The 27913-nt window shown below is 33.9% G+C and overlaps 1 protein-coding gene across 1 annotated transcript; it reads right to left on the bottom strand.

Moving 5' to 3' along the window:
* Positions 1–1749: 1749 nt before the first annotated feature.
* LOC149956055 (uncharacterized) lies at positions 1750–24568 on the bottom strand. The gene is made up of 6 exons (XM_090164592.1): positions 24468–24568; positions 23488–23646; positions 22423–22564; positions 18337–18557; positions 5122–5417; positions 1750–2175 (listed from the first exon to the last, which is right to left on the bottom strand). The coding sequence occupies exons 1-6, from the start codon at positions 24489–24491 to the stop codon at positions 1863–1865; spliced, it is 1155 nt and encodes a 384-aa protein (XP_090020718.1). The 5' UTR covers positions 24492–24568; the 3' UTR covers positions 1750–1862.
* Positions 24569–27913: the final 3345 nt, after the last annotated feature.

Genomic DNA, 27913 nt, shown 5'->3' with positions numbered 1-27913 from the left:
AATTCTTTTATGGCATGCTTATGACAGATTATGTTACATATGGTTACAGAATCAGCAATAGATTGGAAAGTTCTCTGAATTCGAATCCATGGTACGGAGTTCTATATTATCTTTGGTATATCCATAAGTCTATAATATTGTACCATAAGTTTGTCACTTTGGGGAATATTTTACTGAGAGCTAGTAACGGAGTGACTTCATCAATTAAGTAGAAAATCTCCCCTAGCGAGGTGCTGTCGAAGGCTACATGTGACGCGTTAGCACGTGGACGCAAAACGGCGACGAAGCCCGTAATGCAGTCTATCTTTTGACAATTGTCAGTAAAACATTTACATGTGATGAATAGGAAGTGTGACACTTATGTAATAATATTATACACGTATGGTATAACATAATACACTCTTGGTATAAGCAGAAGTTCATAATAAAACGCTATATTCAGTCAATAATTTGCCTTTACAGAATGCTTCACTTTTTCGAGGCAAATTTATTTTCCACCAAGAAATTCGTAAACTACACTTATATAAATCACAGGCTTCTAATTCAAGCCAATCAACGAGAAAGTTCAACTGCAATATTATTAATGGACTCACTTAATTTCCCTATAATGTTGTTACTTGTGGGGTTATCTATGGCTTTAATATCATTCGTACTAGAAATTGGAAATGGAGTTATTGGAAAATTCCATTGGACATAAGACGCATTGTAATTATTAAATGAAGAAGATTATTTCTGGGACTTCTCTGAAGATGGCGCTACTTAACACTAGGAGGATTTTAATAAGTATAATATGACACGTGTTGATTCGAACGCGTCACTGACAATTGTGAGTGTGTGTTCTTTAATTGAATAGGGCAATTTTTACCTTGTGTTGTATAACGCCACCTTTAGCGTAGTCGGATAAATAAAATAACAGAAATGCTGTAATACAAATACAAACTACATGCATGTACTAGGAAAATGGAACGTTATTGTTATTTTTTTAATATGCATTTTAAATTTAACAGATTACTACTAATAAGTAGATTTGGCTAACGCTACCATTTTGCGTTTCTTTTGTCTATATTTACACTGTGTTAAACGTCCACTTGAGTAAAGGGAATTGATCGTTTATTTTAAAGATTGTTGATCATTGTAAAAACCAAGCAATTCCAGAATGTTTTGGGAATTTAATATAAATTATGTTAAAACAACGATATTTCAAGTGCGCAAGATAAAATATAATTATTTTATTTAAAAAGCCCAACTAGTTCCAGATGACTGAACGAAAACGTTTCCAAAACTGGTTTGGTTTTTAAAATAACACATTTTTATCTTACTCACTATCGTTGATTTTAATTCCTTACTAGTCAATGACTACATTATGATATTATAAAATGACCACATCTTCTGTGGTTTTTTAGTGGTCTATTAGTAACACTTTCCCTTATTATCCGAATTATTGTGACTGTACCAAAGGGGTATAAAATTTTAAACTAGATAAACTGTACAAGCCAGTGGTTTTTGTTTCGCGTTCATTCTACAATTTTGAAATTTGAAATTCATTATTGAATTAGTTCTTTTTGTAATAAAAGTAAAATTGTAGTTATAGCAATTAAAAATAAAATTATTACTTTAACTGTATTCTTTTTAAATACCGTTATTGGATAGAAAACCAAGAAAATTACTATAAAACTTTATTTGAAAACTCGTTATGCTTACAAGTTGGTTTAAGTCTTTATTTCGAACTAAATTTGGCCAATTGGAAGAATGACTGTAATGGATTTTTACTATGAATGTAATAATTTCTACAAGAAATGAATACATTCAATGTAAAACTTAATTTATAAGAAATGAAATACATTCGCTGTTTCGCGAGATCACTAATTCATATTTTCTTGTGCCATTTCAAATGAAATTTTTCTTGGTAATTTCACTCGACGTTTAAAGAGAACGTTCTCTTGTGGTGGTTTTACTTCGTTGTATTTCTTCAGAACAGGTAGAAATTTCTCCATAAAGAATGAAATCGTAGATATAAATATTCCGACACTGAGAATAATGAAGATTCCCAAGACATCGCGAAGTTGGATTATAGCGATGAAATCTTGTTTCTCCCGTTGAAGACACAAAGGATATGTTCGGACTGTTTTCATAATTCCACGATGTAAAATTCCATATTCAACCATATAAAAACACCTGTTGAGGTAAAATTGAGAGGTCAGACTCTAGCCTAAATCGATTCAATACTGAATTTAAAAACAACTTTTGAAAACGGTCTTAATTATAGATTATTCAAAGTAGTTAACACAGGGTTGTGGATTTTTTTAATTAAAAAAAATGATTTATTTGATTTAAATCGGTTTTTTATTGATTTTTGTAGATTTTATGCCTGTTTTTCTTAACAAATTGTTAAATAATTTGATTGCAGCGATAACGTAAACTATATTTCTAATTAATCTTTATTAAATTGAATTATTAATTAATAATGATAATTAATTGCATTTTCTCAGAATTGAAATTTCAAAGGAAATACATTTTCATAAAGTATGCGAGATTTAAATCAACGATTTTTTTCAAAATAACTTAATTTAAATCAGGCAACCCAGTTCCCACATGACCGTTAGCACGGCCAACTTTGATCTCTCGCGCTACAGCGGCCAACCCATTCGTCGAAATTCCATGAGCAAAAAATTCATTTTCAATAAAAAAACTATTCTAAAAATAATATTCCGCTAGGGGCGCTCAAACCATACACATATCTTTTGGGTTAACATAGAAACTTCAACGAATGTGTTGGCCGCTGTAGCGCGAACAGCTCGTGATCAAAGTTGGCTGTGCCGTTAGAAAACAACTGGTATTAGTAGCATGCTTGTATTTTTTAAAAAAGCAGGATTCACGACAACGATGAAGTAAGCATAGCCTCTTCCAATACGTTTTGTACACCGATTACAAGTGCATGAAAGTAAGTAACGCCTTTAATAATAATAACAATCTGTGATCAGTTACGTAATAGCTTTAATAAAGTCAACGCTACAGACTTGTACACCATTTCAGGAAGTGATCAGCCCGTCAACATCGACTGCGGTCGGTAACCCTTCAGGTCCACTTTCCCTCACATACTTAATTTTTTTTATTTTTCTATGTTTTTTTTTACTTTTGCTGTTACATTTTCCCCCGCACTCTTGACCCTCTAGATTTATAATTATTCTTAAGTATTCTTAAAGCCCCTTATATTAAAGGTCATAGAATTCAAAGACCTATTTAATAGAAACTAATCCCAGTGTTAAATATAATTAAAATTAATGTTAAACTAAAAACTTAAATAACTTTTAAACGCCACACGCGAATTAAATATAGATTATACATCTGATAGAACTAATTAAACCATTCTCTCAAAATAAATTATGAACTAAATCCCTACCTTCAACAAAGCTAAAATTTAAACCCTCGCTATACACTCTTTTTCGCGGTATTTTTCTAGGCGCGTCCATGTTGGTTTTCCCCCTTTCAGCCTGAGGTTAGGAATACCGGCACCGATCCCATGGAGAATAGTAAGAGATAGTTTCATTAACAAATTTAAGGTCAAAGATTGTATTTTCTGTTTAAATTCCCCCGCTTATTTTGAAAAGTCAAAACAACCATAGTTGAGATGGCCTAACCATCCCGATTGTTAAGTCAGAAGTATTCCCTCAGTCCCCCCCCCCTTTGAATCTAGTGTTTTATAAATAAGTGTTAAATAAAGATTTTGTGATTGATTAAAGACAAAGGGTTTCCATCAGTGTTCCCGGGTGGTAAATACCACCTGACATTTATTGTGGCAAATAGTGGCAAAAAGTGACATGGCAAATAATGATTTTTAGTGACAAATTGACATATAGTGGCAAATATTAGAAAAAGTAAAAATACTAATAAATGTTTCGTATGAAATACCATAAAAGCATTTTTAGGCTATTTTTGTAATTATCCTACGCGGGGTTGCCAAGAATTGGGCTATTTTTATATTTATTTTATTTTATTCATTGCTAAAAGTTATAGTAAATTAAGTGTTCTAAGAGTACAATTTTTTTCCCTATTTGTCACTATATGCCATTATTTGTCAAATTTGCCATTATTTGTCACTATTTACCAGTGACATGGCGTATTTTCGAAAAAAGTGACATTTTAGGAACACTGGTTTCCATTCTGAATTCGAATCTCCCCATTTTTTTATTTTTCTTATGCAACACTCTCTCTCAGATTTAATTAACGCTACGAAAGGCCACGACTCGGATTTGTGTCACCATCTTTCCCCGCCTTAGTTAATTAATATCTTTGAGCAAGGGCTAGGAATATTTTCTAGACTAGACCGTACTCGTTATCCCAAACGATACGATACGCGTTGTTTGAGCCATGTCAATCATTACGATTTTCCGCGTAAAAAGGTTGCACGTCCTATCAGCTTTTCACTACTGCTGTAGTATCATCCAATCACGTTTTCTTTTTCGTGTAACCTGTTTCACCTTGAAAATAGCTATCAAATGCTTTATCCATCATAGCTACCTGCCCATGGCCCACTGCGCATGCGCTCGCGTTCTCTACAACCCTGGTGGCGTGATCTAGCGGGCGCGATTCTGATTCATATCCTCCATGATTCACCGAAACAGATTCCATCACTAGAGTTTGATTCCCGAGGTAATTCCAGATTCCTGAAATGATTCGAATTTGATAACCTGTAAGATTCCATGATTCGATTATGATTCCAAAGCCGAAGATGGTTCTTTATTCCGGAAAAAATTAAGATTCCCGCATGGATTCCTGGGATTCGGGACATAGAAATCAGGGCCTGAACATGTTTCCTGGAAGTGGCGGACCCCTCGAACCGAACCTTCTTCGCGTTGCTTCCCAAACCAGCGCAGCAGAACCGAGTTTAAGACCAGTACCCTCCTAAGCAGTTTAACCCGTCCACCTTAATTATTTAAAGACGCTACCTGGCTTGAGCCTAAGCTGGTGCCTTGGGTATTAGCGTACCTGATTATTGGTTTTGGACTTTCTGAATTTGGACTTTCTAGTGGGTTTGCTAGTTTCTCGTGATTAGCGGTTCGTAATTTTTAGCATTGTCAATGTTATCATTTTAGCCATTGAGAGTGATAATTAAATACTTACTGAGCAGCGATGCTCTCGTACATTTGGGTTGAGATATGCTGGTTTATAAGAATAGCTAATGGTTTCAACAGATCAGTAATTTTTGAATATCGGAAACCGCACTGCCAACCATTGTCGTATCGTTCAGCCATAAATGACATAATCGATGACACCTCCATGATGCCAGCGAAATTATCCCCGATCAAAATGCTGTCCAGAGTTCGTTTCTCGTGCAGCTTCCCATTTGACAACACTGAGACGGATGTGTCGACGTTCATTTTGTGCCATATATATTTTTCAGCTTCCGATTTGCCGTTCTGCAAAATGTTTAAATGTTATTATTCCTGTTGACGTACTTACATCAGAAACCAGTTTTCATTATAATCAGAAACCAGTTTTCATTATAATCAGAAACCTGTTTTCATTATAATCAGAAACCTGTTTTCATTAAAATCAGAAACATGTTTTCATTATAATCAGAAACATGTTTTCATTATAATCAGAAACATGTTTTCATTATAATCAGAAACCAATTTTCATTAAAATCAGAAACATGTTTTCATTATAATCAGAAAAATGTTTTCATTATAATCAGAAACATGTTTTCATTATAATCAGAAACATGTTTTCATTATAATCAGAAACATGTTTTCATTATAATCAGAAACATGTTTTCATTATAATCAGAAACATGTTTTCATTATAATCAGAAACCTGTTTTCATTATAATCAGAAACCTGTTTTCATTATAATCAGAAACCTGTTTTCATTATAATCAGAAACCTGTTTTCATTATAATCAGAAACCTGTTTTCATTATAATCAGAAACATGTTTTCATTATAATCAGAAACCTGTTTTCATTATAATCAGAAACATGTTGTCATTATAATCAGAAACATGTTGTCATTATAATCAGAAACCTGTTTTCATTATAATCAGAAACATGTTGTCATTATAATCAAAAACCAATTTTCATTAAAATCAGAAACATGTTTTCATTATAATCAGAAACATGTTTTCATTATAATCAGAAACATGTTTTCATTATAATCAGAAACATGTTTTCATTATAATCAGAAACCTGTTTTCATTATAATCAGAAACCTGTTTTCATTAAAATCAGAAACATGTTTTCATTATAATCAGAAACCAGTTTTCATTAAAATCAGAAACATGTTTTCATTATAATCAGAAACCGGTTTTCATTATAATCAGAAACCTGTTTTCATTATCATCAGGAATTCTTTAAGATAACTATCCCGGCCTCCAAAATTTATTTAGTACTTGGCAGTTGTTGAGCGATTCAGTTGATTTTTAGTGCTTGCACGTAGCGTCGTAGACATACGCCATAAATAAGCCCCGCCTTGAAAAGCCCGCAATGACATTAAATTCACATATCACTAAAAAAAAACGTCACACGATCCTACGAAATAATAACGTGACTGACATAGGCGTCTTAATGTCATGGCCGGCCTATACGCGTTACCATGGCAACAACAACAAGTCACACCCCCAACGAGCAGGCTACGAATATATCAAAGCAGGGGCGTTGGAACAGAAGAGCATACCTGAACATTCTCGGCCGCTGCAAGCTCGAGCTTGATTTGAGACCGAGCTTTAGGAAAATGCCACACTTTTGATGAGGTGAGCCCGATACCAATCCTTGATGTGCCTGATGTCGAAAGTAGGGTTTTTTTTTATTTCGAAAATATACTACTTAACCACTGTCCCCATTTTTAATATGACTTATTTGACCTTTCCACAGTCTGACTGACAGGAAACATAATAGTTCAACACGGTTTGCCAACATTTTCTAAACTAGATACCGAGAGGGAAGAGGCGCCATCTAGAAAACTCACGTGGTTGCACTACTGCTCCGCCATGTGGCACAAGATACACCAGTCGGGTTATAATTCATCCCAAAATATTGAACCGTCACGGTAAATTTAACGAAGTTCTGTTCTGTTGATAGTTAACAAGAATCCAAGCTCCACAGATTAATTTGAAAATTTAAACTCGAATTTCCATACCTCGTGATAGAAGATTGCACTAATCATAATTTGGCATTTTTCAAGCCCTATTCCCGAAATTCAATTCTGTGGCCTTTTTAACGCTCGTCCGTCGACCCAAAAATCCTTTAATCTCTAATTTATTGCTTGAAACAGTTTGGTTTATAATTTAGTACAATATTTTTTTTTTATAAAGGGTTGATTTTTTAAGCTTGGTGGAACGGTTTTAGAAAGAGTTTGTAAACTGTATTTATTGTTTAATGTTTATGGGCTATTTGACATTTCTAATAGCAAAATTTACGTCGATTCATTAGTCATTACGATTGAAAATAACTTATTACGGTCTCAGTCAATCAGTTCCCTTAGACAATAAATAATAACTGATAATAAGAAACCAATTTCGATTAAGTGTTGAATTGTTCGAAGAGTTATTTCCTAACAAGGATTAAGCAAATATAAAAAAGGTCGAGTAAAGCCCAACATCGAAAACCGTTTTACGAACCATTAGAGATGTAAAGTAGGTTTAAACTAGAAAAAAGTTCCCCTTCACATTTTAGGTGTAAATAACTTCTTTATTTGACCCATAACAAGTCGAAAGAATTTAGACAAAAACATGAAGGTCGTGATGAAAATAATGTACCAGAGACCAGGTTGAATGGCTAATACCTGGACTAATACTAAATTACAACCATTTCTCTAAATCCATTGGTTCTCGAGATAAACATTGAATGACCTTGAACCACGAGTTGAATATCATCCAAGTTTGCAAATTCTAAAAACGCCCTACCAGATGAGCATGTCTATCAATTTTGATACTCTAGCGTGAGTACTTTTCGAGTTAATAGCCCTTCAACTTAGATTCTAGTACATTATTTTCATCACAACCTTCCTGTTTTTGTTTAAATTCCCTCGACTTGTTATTGGTCAAATTAGGTGGTTTCAAAGCGATTTAGACCTAAAATATGACGGGAAACACTTTTCTAATTGAAACCAACTTTGTATCTCTAATGGTTCTCGAGATAAATTTTGACCTTGAAGGCATGGTTCAAGGTCAAGGAAATTTCCGTTATCAAGTGACCCCCTGCTCGTTCTATGTGCCCCGAAAACTTCAAATTCCTAGCTAATATAAATTTTGAGTTATTGGCCTTGTATCGTTTTTAGTTAACACCCTGTATCAGGAGACTGCCTGTATATAAATGTGTGGAAAATCAATTTATGTCACTACCAGTATCTCATGCTACAAAATAACATTTTAATATTTCATGTGGCCTCTGGCGTTTCGTGCTCATTGGGGGTGTTCCGCAACTATTCTATTTCTATTTAGATTCCGCGCTACCTATTTAGCTTGAAATGTTTGTCTACTTTCTTTTGTAGTTATAAATCAATAATTAGTTTTTCCATAAAATAATGCAATAAAAGCTGAAAGTATGAAATGTTTTGGTTTGTAGTACTTTATTGGCACGCGCGTTTCGCACGTGAACTTCAAATTCCAAAATCTTGATCGACTCGAGCGCGTGCTCTCTATCTTGAATAACTATAGCTAGTGACGTAGAAAAAGATTTACACGTGACCTCCCTTATTCCATAGAAACACCTATTAATAATCAGCTAGGTTAATACTCAAGGGACCACCCAAATCAACGAGTGTCTTTTAATGCCACTATTCTAGGTGATCTACATTTGGTACAGAGAAAGCGTACAGGTTCGCGGAAACCACTTTAACTAACACACCGATTTTGTTCAAACTCGGGCGTTAAGTAGGCCTTAATGAATCATGAAAATTAACAAAAGAAAAAGTTTCAACGGTCATTAGTTTTGCCATGGCAGCCGAAAATATTTTTGACAACACCAAATGGAAAATTCCTTACCGAAAAAAAATGGGATTTTGAAAAATTCTAAGGAAAATTTGATCAATTTAATTTTTCAAATCCATGAAGATATTTCACTACGCTACCAAGGAAATTAGCATTTGACCTATAGCACAAATTAGAAACAAGCCAATGGTAACGGTTATTTGAAGTAATAATAATCAGCTAGATTATAATACCCTAAGTCATCATGCGACTTTTAAAACCATTAATTCAGGTGGCCGGGTTGCAATGGGTAGGTGGGTGGTGGAAAGCCCTGCATGCCACGCGAGCCGACAGCTCCCTACACTCACTTTTACCTGGTGCTGAATATGGGAACAAAATTTACCACGCTTCGGTTACAAGAACCCCCGAAAAATGGCCGCGATGTTAAATAATGAGTATTTTTTCGTTTTACTCAGAAATGGTTGGTTGTCTAATGTACGGTTCAATAGTTACACGCATTTAAATAATTTTTCATAGAAATCTTAATATAAATAACAATTTTAATGCGCTTTAGTAATAATAATAATAATAATAATAATAATAATAATAATTAGCTAGGCTAATACCCAAGGCACCGATTTGGGTACATTTGTTCGAATTTCATTCGTCCGAACGGTGGTACAAATGTCCGAATGATCATTTGTCCGAATGCCGGAAAACAGGATCGTATGTCCGAAAACGTATTTCATTTGGCCGAAAAATTTATCACAACTTTTGTTGGTGATTTAGTCGTTCAATTTATATTAACTTTACTGGCGAATTTCATTTGTTCGAATAATCGTTCGTCCGTTTTTTCGAACATTAGGAATTGTTTTTTTTTAAATATTGTTAATATAAGAAAATAGTAACATTAACGTGAACCTAACCTAACCTAACCTAAAATATCCACAACATTGATCGATATTAATACGAATATGAAGTAAAATATACAATATAGAGATATAGCAGCAACTAAGAAAAAACAACTTGAACAAACAACGATATTTACAATGTAGTTTTTTTATTTTTTATTCTTGCACTAAACAAAATCCGGACCAAAAAAACCGCAATAAGAAATACTAATTTAGCGACAGAATTCGGACAAGTGATGCTACCGATTCGGACGAATGAAACAACAAGTTGTCCAATTCGAACAATTGAAACATTTGTTATTTCGGCGGTTCGAACGAATGAAATTCGAACAAATGTACCTACCCCAAGGCACCACCGTAGGCCTAAGTCATCAAACGCTCGTGTCCTGTTATCAATCAACTCAAGAAAAACCTTTTATGTTTAATGTTTTACACCATATAGTATAGTATCTCCCTCTGTCGGCAGCAGGTAATATATTTATTTAATCACCCTATGATAAGTTTCGGTTATTTTAAATTTTAACCGCTTTTAAATTATTCTTATTTGTAGTATAGTGAGTTTTCTACATTTAGAGGATATGTCATTTTGCATACACTTATTGGGTCCTACTGTATCAAATAATAATTTTTCAAATTTGATATTACCGCGTCATGGTAAGTTATTAATAATTCACGTGTATTATCACCAACGTCACCTTCGAAAATTACTGCTTTTAGTTCAAAATATGTTGGTAAACATGAATTGAGGTGAGCAAATGAGAAGAAGTGAGAAAGTTTCTAAATACGTACCGGAAATCGTTCTCCAAGATAATATAATAAACTAACTCAACCAAGTAGATTTCTTCACCCATGTTTTTAACAACAAATCATTTATTTTGAAGTTGAAACTTGCCAAAAATTAGGTAGCTCAAGCAAAGTCGGATGCAGGCACGGCTATTGTATCAACTGCCCTTAACTGTAAGACCGAGAGTAGAGAATAACTAAATATGAACCATTTTTAAAACAAATTACAATGGGGCTGGTCAATATCCGCCCGAGATATAGCCCCTTATGTATAACCCCGGTCGAAATAAAATACAATTTAACTTACCCCTGTCGAAATAAAATACATATTTTAAAACACAACAAATTGCAATAGGCCTGATTGGTCAATATCCGCCCAATAACTTATGTTTTACCCTGTTGAAATGAAACTTTATTTACTTTTGGAGATAAATAAATAATACAATAACGACATAATAAACAATCAATACATATTTTAAAAACACAACAAATTACAATGGCGCTGATTGGTCAATATCCGCCCGAGATATAGCCCCTTATGTATAACCCCGGTCGAAATAAAATACAATTTAACTTACCCCTGTCGAAATAAAATACATATTTTAAAACACAACAAATTGCAATAGGCCTGATTGGTCAATATCCGCCCAATAACTTATGTTTTACCCTGTTGAAATGAAACTTTATTTACTTTTGGAGATAAATAAATAATACAATAACGACATAATAAACAATCAATACATATTTTAAAAACACAACAAATTACAATGGCGCTGATTGGTCAATATCCGCCCGAGATATAGCCCTTATGTATAACCCCGGTCGAAATAAAATACAATGTATTTACTTTTGAAGATACATTGTTTTTAACATTTGCAATACAAAGGTGTAATTTTATCAGGGAAATTGATTTTCAATAGTACACTAATACATTTTAAAATAAAATAATCAATAAAAATTCCCAAAAACAATTATTTTAAAATAATAAATTAATAACATAAACAATCAATAAACATTTTAAAAACAATATAATGAACTTAATCGGGCGATATCCGCCAGAGATATAGTCACTAATGTATTATGAAAAAATTCAATTTATTTACTTTTTAAGCAATTCAAAAGTATAATGTTATCCACCTACAATAAAACGTATTGCTTTACCAATATAAAAATAATTCTTACATTTTTGAAGATACAATGTTGTTTTTATTGATACTTTTGCTAGTGTTCGCAAATGTTTATTCATTATCCACAAATTTTCCATGCATTTATTTGAATAAAAGCGGTATTTATTTAAGTAATTGTTTGTTTTTATTTAAATAATAGGCTTATTCACTTTCAATTATTTAAACATTTTGCAATTTTTATTAAACTATTGGTTATTTAAATAAATATTGAAATATAGCCGAGCTTATTTTATTCATGGATAAAAATTAATCGACTGCCGAGCACTAACTTTTGCAACTCAAAAGACTATAATTTTACCCAAATGGATGTCTGGTTAATTTTTAATAGTAAAATAATATATTCTAAAGTTGGAAAATCATTTTTAAGTTACGTTATCAATAAAAATTCCAAAACCCATTTATTTAAAATAAATAAAAAATAATTAACTTTTTTAAATTAAAAATAGCAGCATTGTGAATACACGTAGATAGAATTTTCTCTGACTATACACAGTGAATGGACGGCCGTTTATTGGTGACTAAATTAAAGCAAAATTAAGTTTATTAATTTGAATTATTTTCAAAATTAAACATTACTTACTTTGATTGATAATTTTAACTTTCTGCTGAACCACGTTACCAGAAACACGCAAAGCAATTGTAGACGACACGATCTATGAAATTCTGCCGTATTGCGAGCGATATCTTTAAATTCATAAATTAAAATTACCTCAGGGATAGAACTGGTTCAACATTCAATTGCATTAGCCTTGTAGAAGTAATTTGATACCCACCCCTTAATTATCGTCACGTGTAAACGTTATCGACTACAATTACAGCCTTGTAAAACTAGTTTGGAATTTTCAACAATTTACTGTCACACTTTCAAACGCAAAAATCTTTATAAAAATCGATTTTACCCTTATCTTGTCACCTACATTGTAACACATCTCCGCGGTAAAACGATAAAATTATAAACGCAGATCACGTTTCGCCAGGAGACATTCAACAGAGCCAGTGAGAAGAAAAAACTGGTTTTTACAAACAAACGCTAGATATTAATAAAATATCAATTAATAAATCCTCTATATTGAAAAAAATTGTAAATAAAAATGAATTGTTTTAAAAACAAAGCTTATTAACAATTTACTTTTTGAAGATACAATCGTTTATAATACTTAACAACCATTAATAATAATAGTAATAACAATAATAGTATTGGCTACCAGGAAAGTGCAATAAATAAGATTAAAAAATTTACACCAATAAAATTATTTTTTAAACAATTGCAAATTAAATTATACAATTAATAAGCATTTTAAAAATAAGACAATCTCAAAATATGTACAAAACAGCCTATTTAATTAAGAGATAATTAGTAATATGAAAAAAATTAAAGGTTGTAAAAATAGAACATTAAAGAAATTATATATATTATAAGGATACAATTAATAATAGTTATATTTACCTTAGAAGATATTTCTTTACTACGAAATTAGGTATCAGGTTTGAAATTCGAGCTAAATCTTGTAATTGTTAATTAGTATAATTAAATGAATATAATGATAAATATTAACTAACAAATTATTTGATTTTATGTTGAACTTGTTATGTGTTTACGTAGTTAAAAGAGCGGTTTTTATGCTGAATTCTCCCTACACATTACATTTGAACAACAGCATCATTGCTAATAATGGAATGGCTTTGGTTTTTGAATATAAAAATGTTTTTAAATTTAATTTTTAAAAACGTAAAAATAAATAAAAACAGTATCATTTTTGTATTTTTATATTGTAAGCGTAGTTTCTATAAATCAATTATCTGTAAAAGCTTTTATTATAAATTAAGATAAAATATATAAGAATCATTATTAAAAAATAGCCAGATTTGGAATGTCTCACTAGAATAAAGTGAATTTTCTCAGGCAACGTCACTTGTTGAACTTGTGTGCTTTTTCGAACGTACGGGCGCAACGGTCTTAGATTTTGTTATTCTAATAAAAAGAAAAAAACTAAACATTAATTAACACAAATTATATTCTGTTTTCAATCCAAGGTATCAAATTATGAACAATTTAGCTTAAATTATTATTTACTAATTATACGACATGTTCTACAACCTGTATCATAAAACCGTTTGATTTATGGATTTCAGTTTTAAAAACAGATCAGTTATCGTATTCCCAATCACAAAGACATTTCAACTGTTAAGTACACGTTTTTTAATTTTACATTAACTGTGGAATTCAAAATAGAAATATTAATTGCAGAAACATGTTCCTTTAAAAAGAGGATATTTAAATCGATTATTTTTTTAATTTTAAACCTTAATTAACGTGTCATTATTAATTCTGTTAAATTCACAATGCGCTTCTGATTTCATCTGTCTGTTATTAAAATTTAAATATTCGGTTTTTATGTTTGCAGAGCGAATTTTACATTTTCAACTAATGTTAAATATGTTAGGAATTCTATTTATAAAAATATTTTAAAAATTAATTTAAATTTTATTTTTAATATTTGTTAAAAAAAATTCAAAACAACCATTTACTTTCATTGAAGATATTCAATAATAATTATAATTTATATTAACCAAAACGAAATTTGCAGATAAAAAAGGGATGTTTATATATGTTGGTAAACAAGACAGCACAAACAAATATACTAAATTAATATTGAGTTAATTAAAAAATAAAATTAAATTAAACCAAAAACAAAAATAAGAATAATAATTTAATAGAAAAAATAATCAAAAGATTCATTAAAAATAAGTTTGAGCGCTATTAAAAGAAAAATTAATTAGTTTATAACAATTTAAATAACAATGTTATAAATTCCTCTATCCGTAAATAATATTTGTATCTGTTGTCAAGTAGTTGAGATTTTAATTTAAAAAAATAAGTTTGATATTTTGAAACAAATGTTAGGTTGATGTTCTAAATAAAATAGCCTTTGTTGAATATTTCAATTTGAATTGATTATGATTTTCTTGTTTTTGATGTATAAAAATCATTGAACAATCGCTTATAAACCCAATATCATTTTTCTTTATATGTGCACGGTAACTTTCCACCAACTATTTTAATTTCTATTACAAACATTGAAGATTTAAACAACATTAGCAATTGGTGGCTCAAGGTTTTAACATATACTACATTACAACCATTTTTCGTTCCGAATACAAGATCTTTACGACGTTCTAGTTCTATAATATAGAAAATCTGCAATTAACGTGGAAATTGTAGATATCCTTTCCAATACCAAGATCCACATTTGGAAAAATTCTAATTTTATTTAAAAATCTATTTTTTTGGACAAATATTTCCGTCATAGTCCTACAAAACTGTTAAATGTACACATAAGACAAGAAAATTTACATTTATACGAAATGTTTAGTATATTTTCTACAAAAGCATGTTTGGATGTATTATGCAATAACCGTATGATTAAATCTTATAAAATGATATTCTTTTTCCCAACATTTTAAAATAAATCGGAAAATTTGTGGATAATGAATAAACAATTGCGAACACTAGTAAAAGTATCAATAAAAACAACATTGTATCTTCAAAAATGTAAGAATTATTTTTATATTGGTAAAGTAATACGTTTTATTGTTGGTGGATAACATTATACTTTTGAATTGCTAAATAAAATGAATTTTTTCTTAATACATTAGTGACTATATCACTGGCGGATATCGCCCGATTAAGTTCATTGTAATGTTTTAAAAATGTTTATTGATTGTTTATGTAATTAATTTATTATTTTAAAATAATTGTTTTTCGGATTTTTATTTGATTATATTATTTTAGAATGTATTGGAGTACTATTGAAAACCAATTTCCTATTTGGATAAAATTATACCTTTGTATTGCAAATGTTAAAAACAATGTATCTCCAAAAGTAAATATATTTTATTTTATTTATTATAAACAAAATTGGCTATATCTCGGGCGAATATTGACCAATCAGCGCCATTGTAATTTGTTGTGTTTTTAAAATATGTATTGATTGTTTATTATGTCGTTATTGAATTATTTATTTATCTCCAAAAGTAAATAAAGTTTCATTTCAACAGGGGTAAAACATAAGTTATTGGGCGGATATTGACCAATCAGGCCTATTGCAATTTGTTGTGTTTTAAAATATGTATTTTATTTCGACAGGGGTAAGTTAAATTGTATTTTATTTCGACCGGGGTTATACATAAGGGGCTATATCTCGGGCGGATATTAACCAGCCCCATTGTAATTTGTTTTAAAAATGTGTATTGATTGTTTATTTATTTATTTCCAAAAAGTAAATAAAGTTTAATTTTCAACAGGGGTAAGTTGGATATCACCTGATTGGATGTGGCCAAAAGTTGCTTAGGCTATAAAGCGAAGGTTTCCCTTTCTCGCAATTAACTAATTAGCATTTTAAATGGCTAAAAAACAAAAAAAATAAAAAACGATATCAAAAGTGAATGAACGTAAGTATTCGGTGGGGTCACATATTACCGCCGATATCTCGGTCCGAGCTTGTCCGATCGTGTCCAAACTTGTTGGGGTGTTAGACCGAGGCTTAGGGGTTGTGGTCAGGTGTCAAGCGTCGACGTCAAGGATCATCTTCAAGGTGAAATTTTAGATTGAAAACAAAAATATTTTGATGACTTTTTCCAAGGTCAAAAATTTGTTTTTGGAAAAAATTTTGGGGTGGTTTTGGGGGGGTTATTTTTGACAGCCATCTTGGCGGCCATCTTGGAAAAAATTGTTCATATTTAGTTATCTTCTACTACCGAGGGTAACACTGTGGTAGTGGTTGCAGTTCCAACTTACAGATATGATACCGAAGTTCAATGTGAACAAAATTGGCGTCACTGAAGTCCATAGTTTCGAAGAGAAGCTGCAGGGTTCACCTTCAATTTGGACAAAATGGCGCTGTTGTTGTCCGTTAAATGATTAGGCTTAGTAAGCTTAATACCTTTTATTTTGGAAATTGGTTCTTCAAAAGTTTAAGTAATGGTAATGGTATTTTTTAACAAATTCACTGGAATCCATTTCAATTCTAAACTTAAAATATTTAATGAACTAAGCATATTCTAATTTTCTCGCACAACTGTCGGCTAAGCCCCGACTAAGATTCTCCTATTGATAGTTGAACAGAATTCTTGAGGCGCTTCAAAGCGACTGATGTCCCTCAGTAAGCCTTCAGATTTAGGCCATTCCCACCGTGCCAAAATATCGGGAACAGTGAGTCCCCTTAGATTCTTGGTTAATGTTCTCATTTATCAAGCAGCGAATGTCAAGACCAGGAAAACGTCTAAAGCTGACAAAGTTAAGGTCGTTAAAGAACTAAGTATCCAGCTAGGAAGTTTGGCCGATATCTTACCATTCATGCATGCCTTTTCAGTACACGAGCTCAAAAGCGCACTAAATTTGTTAGTTATATTACGTTTCTATGAAAATAGGATTTAAATGCATTTTGGGAGTCAAGGAAATGTGTATAACTATTGAGCCGTACCCATATATTTTTCGCGGAGTTCCTGTAACCGAAACCGCGGTAACTTTTTCCCATAATCAGCACCACCCTTACTTCTAATAACTATTTTATTTTGTTCGTTACTAATTGGTTCTAGGTCAATCAAAATTAAGATAAATATAAAAGTACACAAATTAAAGCAACTATTCACTAACTTAGGTCGAAAATCAGGTACCTCAAAAAAGTTTCAGTAAAAAGTGTTTTTTTTAAATAGTACCTAATAGTAACTACGTATATGGAACAATTTTTAGTACAAGCGAAGTTTGAAATACTCCTTCGAAAAAAAAAAAAAAAAATTCGCTCAAGTCCAGTTACGTAGTTTTGGAACTAAGGTAGCGAAATACGCTTTTAGCATCTTGTCCATAGAGTAACCCGCTCACATTGGAAGGCCCTATGGAAGCGCATGAAACAATAATCCTAAACGGCCAACTTCAGTCGAGGCGTGAATAAATATAGTCCGAAGAGCGATTGTGTTGTTTTAAATTTTTTAGAGTATAAACTTACTTTTTATCCAGATTTTTTACATTAACCTTAGGCCACGCCTCGAAAACCAGACGTTAATTGCGTACGATAAGTGTTAACAAGAACCTTTCGCTGATATCCCTCCACTCTATGTGAGTGGGTTACTCTATGCATTGCACTGCAGGGCTGGCGTTAGGGGGGGGGTAAGCGGGGCAAAAGTACCCGGGCCCGGGCCTCCGAAAGGGGCCGCCGGAACGGGTGCCTAACTTAAACTATCTGACTATTTCCAAAAAAAAAACAATTTTGGAGTAAAAATTACTTGGGGCCCGAAAATCCTAGCGCCAGCCCTGTGCATTGGTGTTTAAATTTCGCCTACAAATCCACGGAGCAAAATTTAAAAAACAGTTGGTCAGAAACCACAAATCTGACCCCCTTTGGATTCGCTACCTCTTTAGTTACGTAGTTTTAAATTTTATCTCATAGACGTATATAGTTGAAAGTTGAATAACCCTTTCTGGACGAACTTGTGTTGGTGTTGACTTACTAAACCGGACAATCATTTGGATTAAAATGTAGTTCTGCAGCCTCACCTTAAACCTCTCGTATATTAGTCCACCTTGCTCCACTATGGGCACGAATGAGGGAAACCTTGGAAAATCTTCGACGCTACGAATGAACTCTTCCGTTTCTTTGACAAGCAAACCAGAGAGCAATTTTCCGGAGAAGATCCAAGCAAATAAGGACGAGCAGTAAATCCAAGGCAGCAACATCATCTTCTGGGCAGAGCAGGCGTTATAGCTCCAATGAGAACCTACCAATATGGCGGAATGGTACTTGAAGATTTTGATCAACAATTTCAATCTCGTTAAGTAAAATTACTCTCTATTCTCTTGGCTAATTTGGCCTATAGATTATTTTATTCCAAATATGTCGGTGAGTTGATCCGCGAGACGGTTGTATTCAGTAGCGGCCCTCGCAAGTGGTTCGAGATCTCATTGTGCCCCCCCGCCCCTCTTCAATATGCAATGGCTTATTCGTGACAGCATGAGGTCACGCGTTTCGGTCTTGTGGTCACAAGTTATTGGTTCAGATCCATTGTTGCATTTTCGGCGCCCCCCTCCCCTATGACGGCACCGTTCACACCGCCTTTAGCCCTAGGGCCGGCTCTAGTTTTAGTATCTTAGTGTTACTTTTTAAGCTTTAACAATGGTCATGTTTATTGAAAAAGGGTTGTAACGGATTTTGCAATGGGATATTGTTCTTCAAGAAAAGTGAGAGCTCATTTTAATCAAAATTTCTCCTACGTTGTTATTTGGCGCTTATCACTGAATGTACTGGGTAAATAAATCCAGATACTATAATGTCACGGTAAATATGGAGTTAATATAAGTATTAAGTAAACTGTTTGCGAAGAAAAAAATTAAGTTTAAAATCTTTATTAATTTAAGTCATCCGGCTTGTCATTCAGTCTAGTTAGATGAAGCAATTGTTCGGACATAAATAGTTTCTTAAATATTTTTTTTAAAGGTAATAAAACACCAAGAATAACATTTTCGAAAGTTAACAGTGAGAGTATACATTTTTTAAAATGTTTTTTTCCTTCGCAAACAGCTAACTTATATTAAATGTAAAGGGTAATTAAAATATTGTTCTTAATTAATGGACAAGGTGTTTGATAAAGTGCTTTAATCGTTTCTCTTTGTGGTAAAATTACTCTTAATTTTCTGGACAGGGTGATAGAGATATAGTTTTTCTCTTATCTTAGTGTGATTTTTTTTTAGTAAAAGGTGATAGAAATATTGTTCTTAATGAAGAGGGTGGTTGGGAAAGCGCTCCTTTTCGTAAGTACTCCGTTTAGGTTGCTATAATGCAAATCGCTGAACAGTTTTAAAGGAGAACTGTCACCAAAACCTAAATTTACGAGGTTTTTTTACAGAAAGATAGAAAATATATTAATAATTATGTCCCTGAAATTTTATAGTTATTGGAAAAGTATTAAAAAAGTTACGCTACTTTTTCCGAAACCTACATCAAACGGCTTCAAAAATTTCAGAAATCGCGGTTGAACCTACGTTCAGCGCCAAAAGAATGAAGCGGCAAAAATTTGAGAAAGGGCGGCGTGTAAGGCATATTAAAAACACGATTAACTAATATCTACCAATATAACTAGGTTAAAAAGCCAAGGAGAATGTCGTAGCAGACGACAGTTCCGACCGAAAAACGATAAAACGGGGGGAAAATATTTCGTTCACGAGAATTGGCGCTGCAGGTAGGTTCAACCAAGCGTTTCAGATCTCGAGTCAGGGGGGGGGGATAAAACCCGAAATTTGGGTGCGTTTAATAAACCAAAGATAATTTAAAAACTCGTACGCTAGATTCGAAATCACTCTCTCGCGCGTTGCCGATAGCGTTTAGCCGTTTACCCACTTCCCGGTGGAACTCAGAAAAAGTTCCCTCCATGGTTTGGGCCTTACCGCAACCGATGGAGCCCGATTTTTCTGAGGTCACGTGCCGGAAAAGGGTAAACGCTTCGTAACAAAACCGTCAATGGGAAAGCTCTCAGGATACGAGTTTAAATTATATTTGAATAAACCAAATACTGGCAATATTAACATGAAATTTTTTGTATAACCATTTTCGGACGTCCTCTATCCATTTAAATGGTTTTTAACCAATTTAACCATGAATATAGATCTCCTATGATACTGGCGGCATCACGTTCAAAAAAAGTCTTGAGCTTTTAAACCCCACCCACAGTGGCGTCACCGGATACAGTCGTCTGCCTAAAATTTCGCGTTCATAACTATTTTGAGTCCGTTTGATAAGAGCAATTTTAAATAAGAAAAACGTGCAAGTTGCACGTGAAATTAGTTCTAGTTTATCGAAAATAAATTAAGTGAATGAAGAATTAACCCAAAAGGCTATTTCTAGGTTATCCCCTGATAAGGAGGAAGGAATTTTAAAACCACATCTAGACCATTTTGGTTTACGTTTGTTAATAAATGAGAAACCCAGTCTTGACTGTGATTCTTATCAATCAAGTATTTTGACTGAATTGAAAATGATATTTCCAAAATTCAAACAGAATTCTTAGCTGTAGCCAAAGATATAAGAATTATTCAACCTGATCTCAAATGATGCTAAGCCCAGGTTCAATAAGTTACGTAAATGAACTAATGATAGATTCTTAAAATTATCACAAGAGGTGGAAAGAATGGCATTCAAAAGATTCACTTTTGAACTAACCATCTTGGTAGAAATGAACATTTTAAAAGCACTTTTTAAACCATAATTATGGCATTCAAAAGATTTAATTTTAATTAACGTTAAAATCGAAACGCAAACATCGACGCAAAATTGATTCACTGTATCTCCAGAGCGCGAGCCGGATTTTTCGCGTCATTTCCTTTAACCTCCGATTGGTTCGTTTAAATAGTCGTTGTGGCGTAAATCGGCAGAAAGTCCAGTCTTTTTTTAACAATGATGGTACATGGGGTACGTCAAGTGGAGAAGATATTTTCCTTATTATAAGAAACGGTCTTGCAAGAAAAATTCTTATTATAACATTTTGCGAGTTTTGCGTCAAGTTGAAAAGATCGTGAAGTTCCAAACAAAATGGCGGCTGTGACAGAGCATGGATGTAGAAAGTAATTCATTAAGCCTTGTCATCAAATGCTATTTCATAAATAGTACGCCAAAATGTCGATATCATATTATAAAAGCCTCGAAGAACAATTAAGATATATTTACCATTCAAAATTCGCTGAAATTTTTCGGCAGGAACTTTAAATTTATAAATTATTCCCGTATCATTGTCTTTGAGGTCTATGTTAAATAATTCATCGCCATTCGACGCCATCTTGAATTCTTATTTAAAACTACCTCTAAAGCGATCTTGCAGCGTTTTCCATTTGACTGCTCTCGAGCCCTCTTGATCGCTCTGATCAACATTTTATGTTCCATTAGCGTGCTCGGATCTGCTCCGATCAAGTTTTGCGTGTTCCATTTCACGCTCTCGGGTGCTCCGAGATCGCCCAAAACCGATCTGCTGATTTCGACAGATCAACGGATCGAGATCGAGATCGGAGCAAATTTTCGCGAGTTCCTTTTAGATATTTTGGCCAAATGGCAGACCAAGACGCGAAAATTCAAATTACAAGCAGACGAAAACAACTAAGCACGGGATGGAATGTTCCATTTGCTTTTTTACTCTAGTCGATTGGGGCGATATCTATGACGTCAGAGACAGATTCAGAGCGAATCTTGAGCAATCAAATGGAAAACGCAATCACTAACTTGTAAGATCTCTGACGTCAATCGCTCTTACTTCCGGTTTTAAAAACCGTCAAGTTCGCGAGATCACAAGAAATCTTACATTTCTTGCAAGAAATCTTATCAACTTTACGTATCCCAGGCATATAACGTACTGTTTTATAATCATGGTTGAATATGAATAAATTCATGGTTTTATTTAAGCGTTTATTTAAGACACCCATGTTATGATGTTGGTCAAGTGATTATTTGAAGCAGAAGATAGTGCGGTGTTTTGCTTTGGGGTCTGTGACATAGCATAATGCCTTCGACGCTAAGAATAAGAACTAAATAGACTACACAACTCAACAATTTGACCATAAGGCCGTTTCCAGTAACTTTCAAGAGAGGTAACAATTACTTACATTTATTGGCAAATAGACACCAATATTGAACTAAGGACAATCCAAACGCGTCAAGTAAAGTTCTTCTTTTGTTCATATAATGATCGACTGCGCCGTTCACTAAGGCACCCATCAGAAGAATTCCAACCAGAATGAGCCATACCTAATTGCCCAAACCAACAAAAAAAAACATTTAACCCTCATAAAAGGTAACTTTTCCTAGTATATTTATACGGAAAAACTCAAAGGTTTGGCAACTACATAATATCATAAGTAAAAAATTAATTAAGACTCTTCATATTATTTTATTGCTAATTTCCTGAGCGAACCGTTTTTCGACAATGGCATTCTCTCCAAGCTCCGACTTGCACTCGAAAAGAGTAGCGTGTTATCGTCCTTGGTAGTAGCAGGAAACTATAGAGGTATACACTTGGAATGTCGAAGGTTCCATTGGGACGGTGATACGAAAGCGCGTCGAGAAAAAGGCGAGGCTTAACTACCGTCGAGTGTAAGACGTAACACGACATTTCAAATTCATTGGCTCGAGGTTTGACGCGAAAAGAATGCGTCGTCAGGGTAACAAATAGGCGATCTTCCCGGGCAAAATAGGCTTAAAAAACAATGGATTTAAAAACCTCTATTTGTTATCGTACTTAATATTTTAAAGTAATTATAATGTTCTTCGCGAAAGAAGTGTAGTGATACCTAATTTCAGGTATTTGTATGGTTATAAAATAGATAACCAGGTAAGCTAATAATATAATAACCATGACTAGGCTTAATGACGAGTTTTCGTCGAATTAGAGTAGCGAGGCGCGAGAGTTTTCTCGTGAGTTTTCCCGCTTTAAGACACGCCCGTCTTAAATTCTTCCTTAGACATTTCAAGTGTATACCTATATAGTTTCCTGGTAGTAGTATTTCGCTTTAGGCATTATACACTAGAGGGCTCTGTGCTGAGAACCAAATCTAGATTGCGCAATAGCTCTGAAAATTAGTTCGGTGATAATTTTTCCTAATTGTTATTATGTTACTTTTTAAAATCTGAATTTAACTGAAAACGTCAACCAATATTTTACGTGCACCAACCTTGATTTTAAAAACTCGTAGGAAGTGGAAGATATTCATGACTGTATACTGTTCCCCAACGAGAATGGCTATCTCTTCGAAATGCAACGCAGGACCTATCTTGGCAGCCTCCGAGCGCACGTGGTTAACTACGAAAGGTCCAACAGCCAAATTCACCTCCTACAATTAAGCCAGTAAAGCACCAACGCATTGAATTATTCATATCTAGAACTTGTAACTACACGAATAGCTTTTGTTCTTAGTGAAGATCTCTAAACCATCTTTTTTATTAATTTAATTTAATTTCGCATAAAATAATCTACTTGTTGAGTATGTATCACATTTACAATTATTGTTAGGTTGTACCAACTTGTATTTATATGATATCAAATACTTAAGACAAAAGTATACTTGCTCTTTGTATTTGTAAGTTTCGCAATGAAAACTAAGTTAATAAAAACCACTTATGGACTGCAATGCATTTTTTCGTATATTTTATTCACCACCACTATCACAACATTCGCCTTTCCGTTGCTACGCAACTAGTTTTGAAATTTTTAATGATTAGGCTTAGATAATCTTTTCGATGTGTTAGCCGCATGCCAGATTCCCACACGGTATGTACTGATGAGCCCGAAATAGGCCGAAACCGATCTACCGTTGAAATTCTGGCGATTTTATTTTCTTTTTATTTCGTTTTTGACTCGAAAACTTATTGGGTACAACTAATTCGTAAGTTTTGTTATCTCTTTAACTATTTTAAGCTTTTTTCCATTTGCTAATGGATTATTCTACCTTTTCGTAATGATAATTGTCTACTACTAGTCAAAAACTTAATTTTCGAAACCATGAAAATATTTATGACATTTTCAAATTTGCAATTTAAAGTAATATATAATGAATACATTAACCCTGAATCAGCGTAATTCTAGGGGAAATAGTTTTGGAAAATAATGAGGTAGTAAATAATAAAATAGAGAAATGCTTTCCCGGACACTCACATTTCGATAAACCATTCCAAGCATTCCATTATACGAGCCGTCTGGATTTTTTCCACCCCAATAGATGTCCGGTGGCTCTTTGTAATCGAAACTGCAAACAATATATATTCAGACTGAAGCCCAGTTCACATTATACAATTAATTGGGCCACTAAATTGAAACCAACTAATTGTAAGCAAGAAAATTGAATAGTGTGAACAGAAAAATTGTAACCATTGTTCCAACTTTTTCTGTTCACACTGTACAATTTTCTTGCGTACAATTAGTTGGTTTCAATTAAGTGGCCCAATTAATTGTATAGTGTGAGCTGGGCTTGGCTATTGTTCATAGCAGATGTACCAATTAATTGGTCACCCTATGCGGTTCATACCTTTCCACCTAGGAGCTACAAACACAGCACCCCACACAAGGAGAACGCAACCCGTCAAAAGTCGTGCATTTTCTTTTGTACATTTTTCAATGGTTAGACCGTAGAGTAACCCAATCACATAGAGTGGAAGGCCCTATGGAAGCGCATGAAACATTAATCTCAACGGGCTAGCTTGTATTTGAGGCGTGAATAAATATAGTCCGAAGAGCGATAGTGTTATTTTTACAGTTTTTAGAGTATATACTTACTTTTTTATCCAGATATTGTACAACAACTTTAGGCCAACTTGTTTATTTAACGCCTCGAAAACAAGACGTTGCGTACGAAAAGTGTTCACAAGTTTCGCTGATAACCTTCCACTCTATGTGAGTGGGTTACTCTATTTGTTAGACGCATTATCGCCTGCTGCCTTCGGAAGGGGAAAATTCGGAAATTGTCTTCCCCCTTTCCGTAAAACGTCCATTGAAATTTGTACACAACACTGCGTTAGCGTGTTTAAAGGCTGGCTGCGATCTCCTAGTTTCCACCAAAAAGGGGTTTATATAACAATTTTGTGGGTCGTAATAGTACGACAACTGTCCTCACGGGCCTCCGCTGGTGTGGTTTCTTGATTTTACCGGTACAGCGGGCTATAAATTCTGACAACATGTCCTCACGGGGGCTCTCTATTTGGGTCCTTTTAATAATTATTAAATTATTATTATTATTCGCATTCTTTATTATCGTCTGCTATACTGTTTATTGTATTGTTGCCCAAAGAAGGGATTTTACAGGAAACAAAAAGAAGTTATCTTTTTTAAGTTACCGTATTTTAAAAAACCTTTCCAAGTTTTCCAAAAGAGTTGCCATCGGTCCTTGTAAATCGACAGGTTTCCCGTTTATGAGGCTGTAGGTAATCCAAGGTGACCACTGCATTGCAAATACATTAATTAAAATATTCATAGATGGATAGAATTTGTTTCATGCTAAAATATTGTCCAGTCATTAACGCCATCTCTATTCACCTGGTAGTTGTTGTATGTACTCAATGAAATAACGATATCTCAATGTTATGTTAATGTTACATTTCAGTGGCGTAGCCAGGGGGGCACAGGGGGCACATGCCTCCCCCCGAAACGTATGGTCGTACGTACAAATATTTTTATTTTTTTACTTTTTTTTCAATGGTGTGCCAACCCCCCCCCCCGAAACAAAATCCTGGCTACTCCACTGTTACATTTATAATATTTCTATGTTTTGAAAGATAATAATAATCAGCTAGGCTATTACCCAAGGCACTACCTTAGTCCCACAGCCATCTAGCGACGTTTAATGCCATTAATTCAAACTACTACAATGAGGGTGGTGGCAAGGCCTTCATTCCACGCTAGCCAACAGCTACCTACACGCACTATTACCATTAACCTCAACAAGTTTTTATGGAGGAGGAAACCGAAGAACTTGATGAAAACCCCTTTAACCAGTGGGGAGAGAACTTGCAGAAGGAGTAGCTCCTAGATTTCACACAGTGCCACAAGCTAGGATCCCATACGCAACCTTAGCTTTCTGGATTAATACTCGTAAAATAAAAAATTAAATGCTACTTTTATTCTTTACCTATTGCACACCCCTCGTTCCCAAAGGTTCCTTGATACTGCCTATCTAAAAACGACTATGATCGCCATGGCCATGTACAAAATGGCATCGCCAACATTTGGCACCAAAAAAAGTTTATATTAAAGTGGGGTATACACTTGTCTGCAATTCAAATGCTTCTCTAACTATCATTGTAAGTGCACAGTGTGAAAATGAAAAGCAACAAAAATGCGTAAGCCAATTGGCCCACGAAAATTGTATAATGTGCAGGGTTGTTCAAAAAGTATTTAGAATTTTACATTTTGAGTTTCTATGAAACTATTTTATATTTTACCATGGACACTGTATCTCTAACCGGACGGGAAAAGCTGTAGCTTCCACCATACAAAATCACATGCCGCCGCCACCGTCTCTCTGTAAAGGGGGGGAGCATGGAGGAATAGTAGAGGAGGGGAAAGGAAAATAGGCGCTAAATCCGACAGCGTAGTGCCAGTTCGAGGTGCGGAGAAAAAAAGGGGGGAAAGTCGAGGTAGACTTTTTAAAGAATTCAAACCCTAACCGGTAGATCGCGCCATGATCGCGCTGCCTTTGTTGGAATGTATGAATCGACATACCCCCCCGTTTCTACATTCCCCTTTACGCGATTTCTGAAGAGGAATGTCAGTGCTTAGCCCAATCAGAACCATCAATACCACTCCAGGGCTATTCCTCTATGGGGGGAGGTTCAAGAATTTGAAAGATACGGGCTGTCAATGCCATATAATTCGTCACGTGGTTGACAAAACGTTCCGTTTGAAATGGGGGTTTACATTCTTCCGAATGACCTTGACGGCCCTGCGAATCGAGTACGGCCGACTATTTCAGCTAATACGAAGTAGGACGCAAACGGACAGTGAGGGGGTACCTCTTTTGGGCTGCTTTTCCCGTCCGGTTAGAGATACAGTGTCCATGATTTTACATTTTGCATTTTGTGGGTTTGATATGTGGAAAAACAGTCGGAGTAATTATCATCCCCGGAACAGGCGAAAAAAACGTTTTAGGGTAAAGAGAGTACAATTTCAGTCCGAGAACAGGGGAAAAGAAACCACCTATAGGGTCATTCCATTTAGAATCAGGTAAAGCGACCACCATGAGTCAACGGATTTTCATAAAATTTGGAACACATATTTCAGTTGCCAAAATATGAAAGATTTCCAAATATTTCTCTAAAATAATGAGCGGTTTTTGATTTATATCAAAATGGCCGCCACCCCTGAAAAACCATCTCTTTGAAAACTTAAATCCGTACCCTTTTATATAATTCACTGTAAAATCCTATTTTTACATACAATCTCAACGAAATTGACGTAGTTTATGTACAACAAAACGATAAAACCGAATACGTAATCAAACATGACGTATCATTTATATTTTCTGCGTTATCAAGTCATTTTTTAAGAAAAGGTAGATTTGGGGGGTGTTTTTTTTTGAGACAATGACGCAAGACGCCCAACTCGAAATT

The sequence above is a fragment of the Leiobunum rupestre genome, chromosome 2, assembly GCF_980474605.1.
Source record: "Leiobunum rupestre chromosome 2, qqLeiRupe1.1.hap1, whole genome shotgun sequence".
Classification (NCBI taxonomy): domain Eukaryota; kingdom Metazoa; phylum Arthropoda; class Arachnida; order Opiliones; family Sclerosomatidae; genus Leiobunum; species Leiobunum rupestre.
This window is presented reverse-complemented; position numbering and strand designations above follow the sequence as displayed.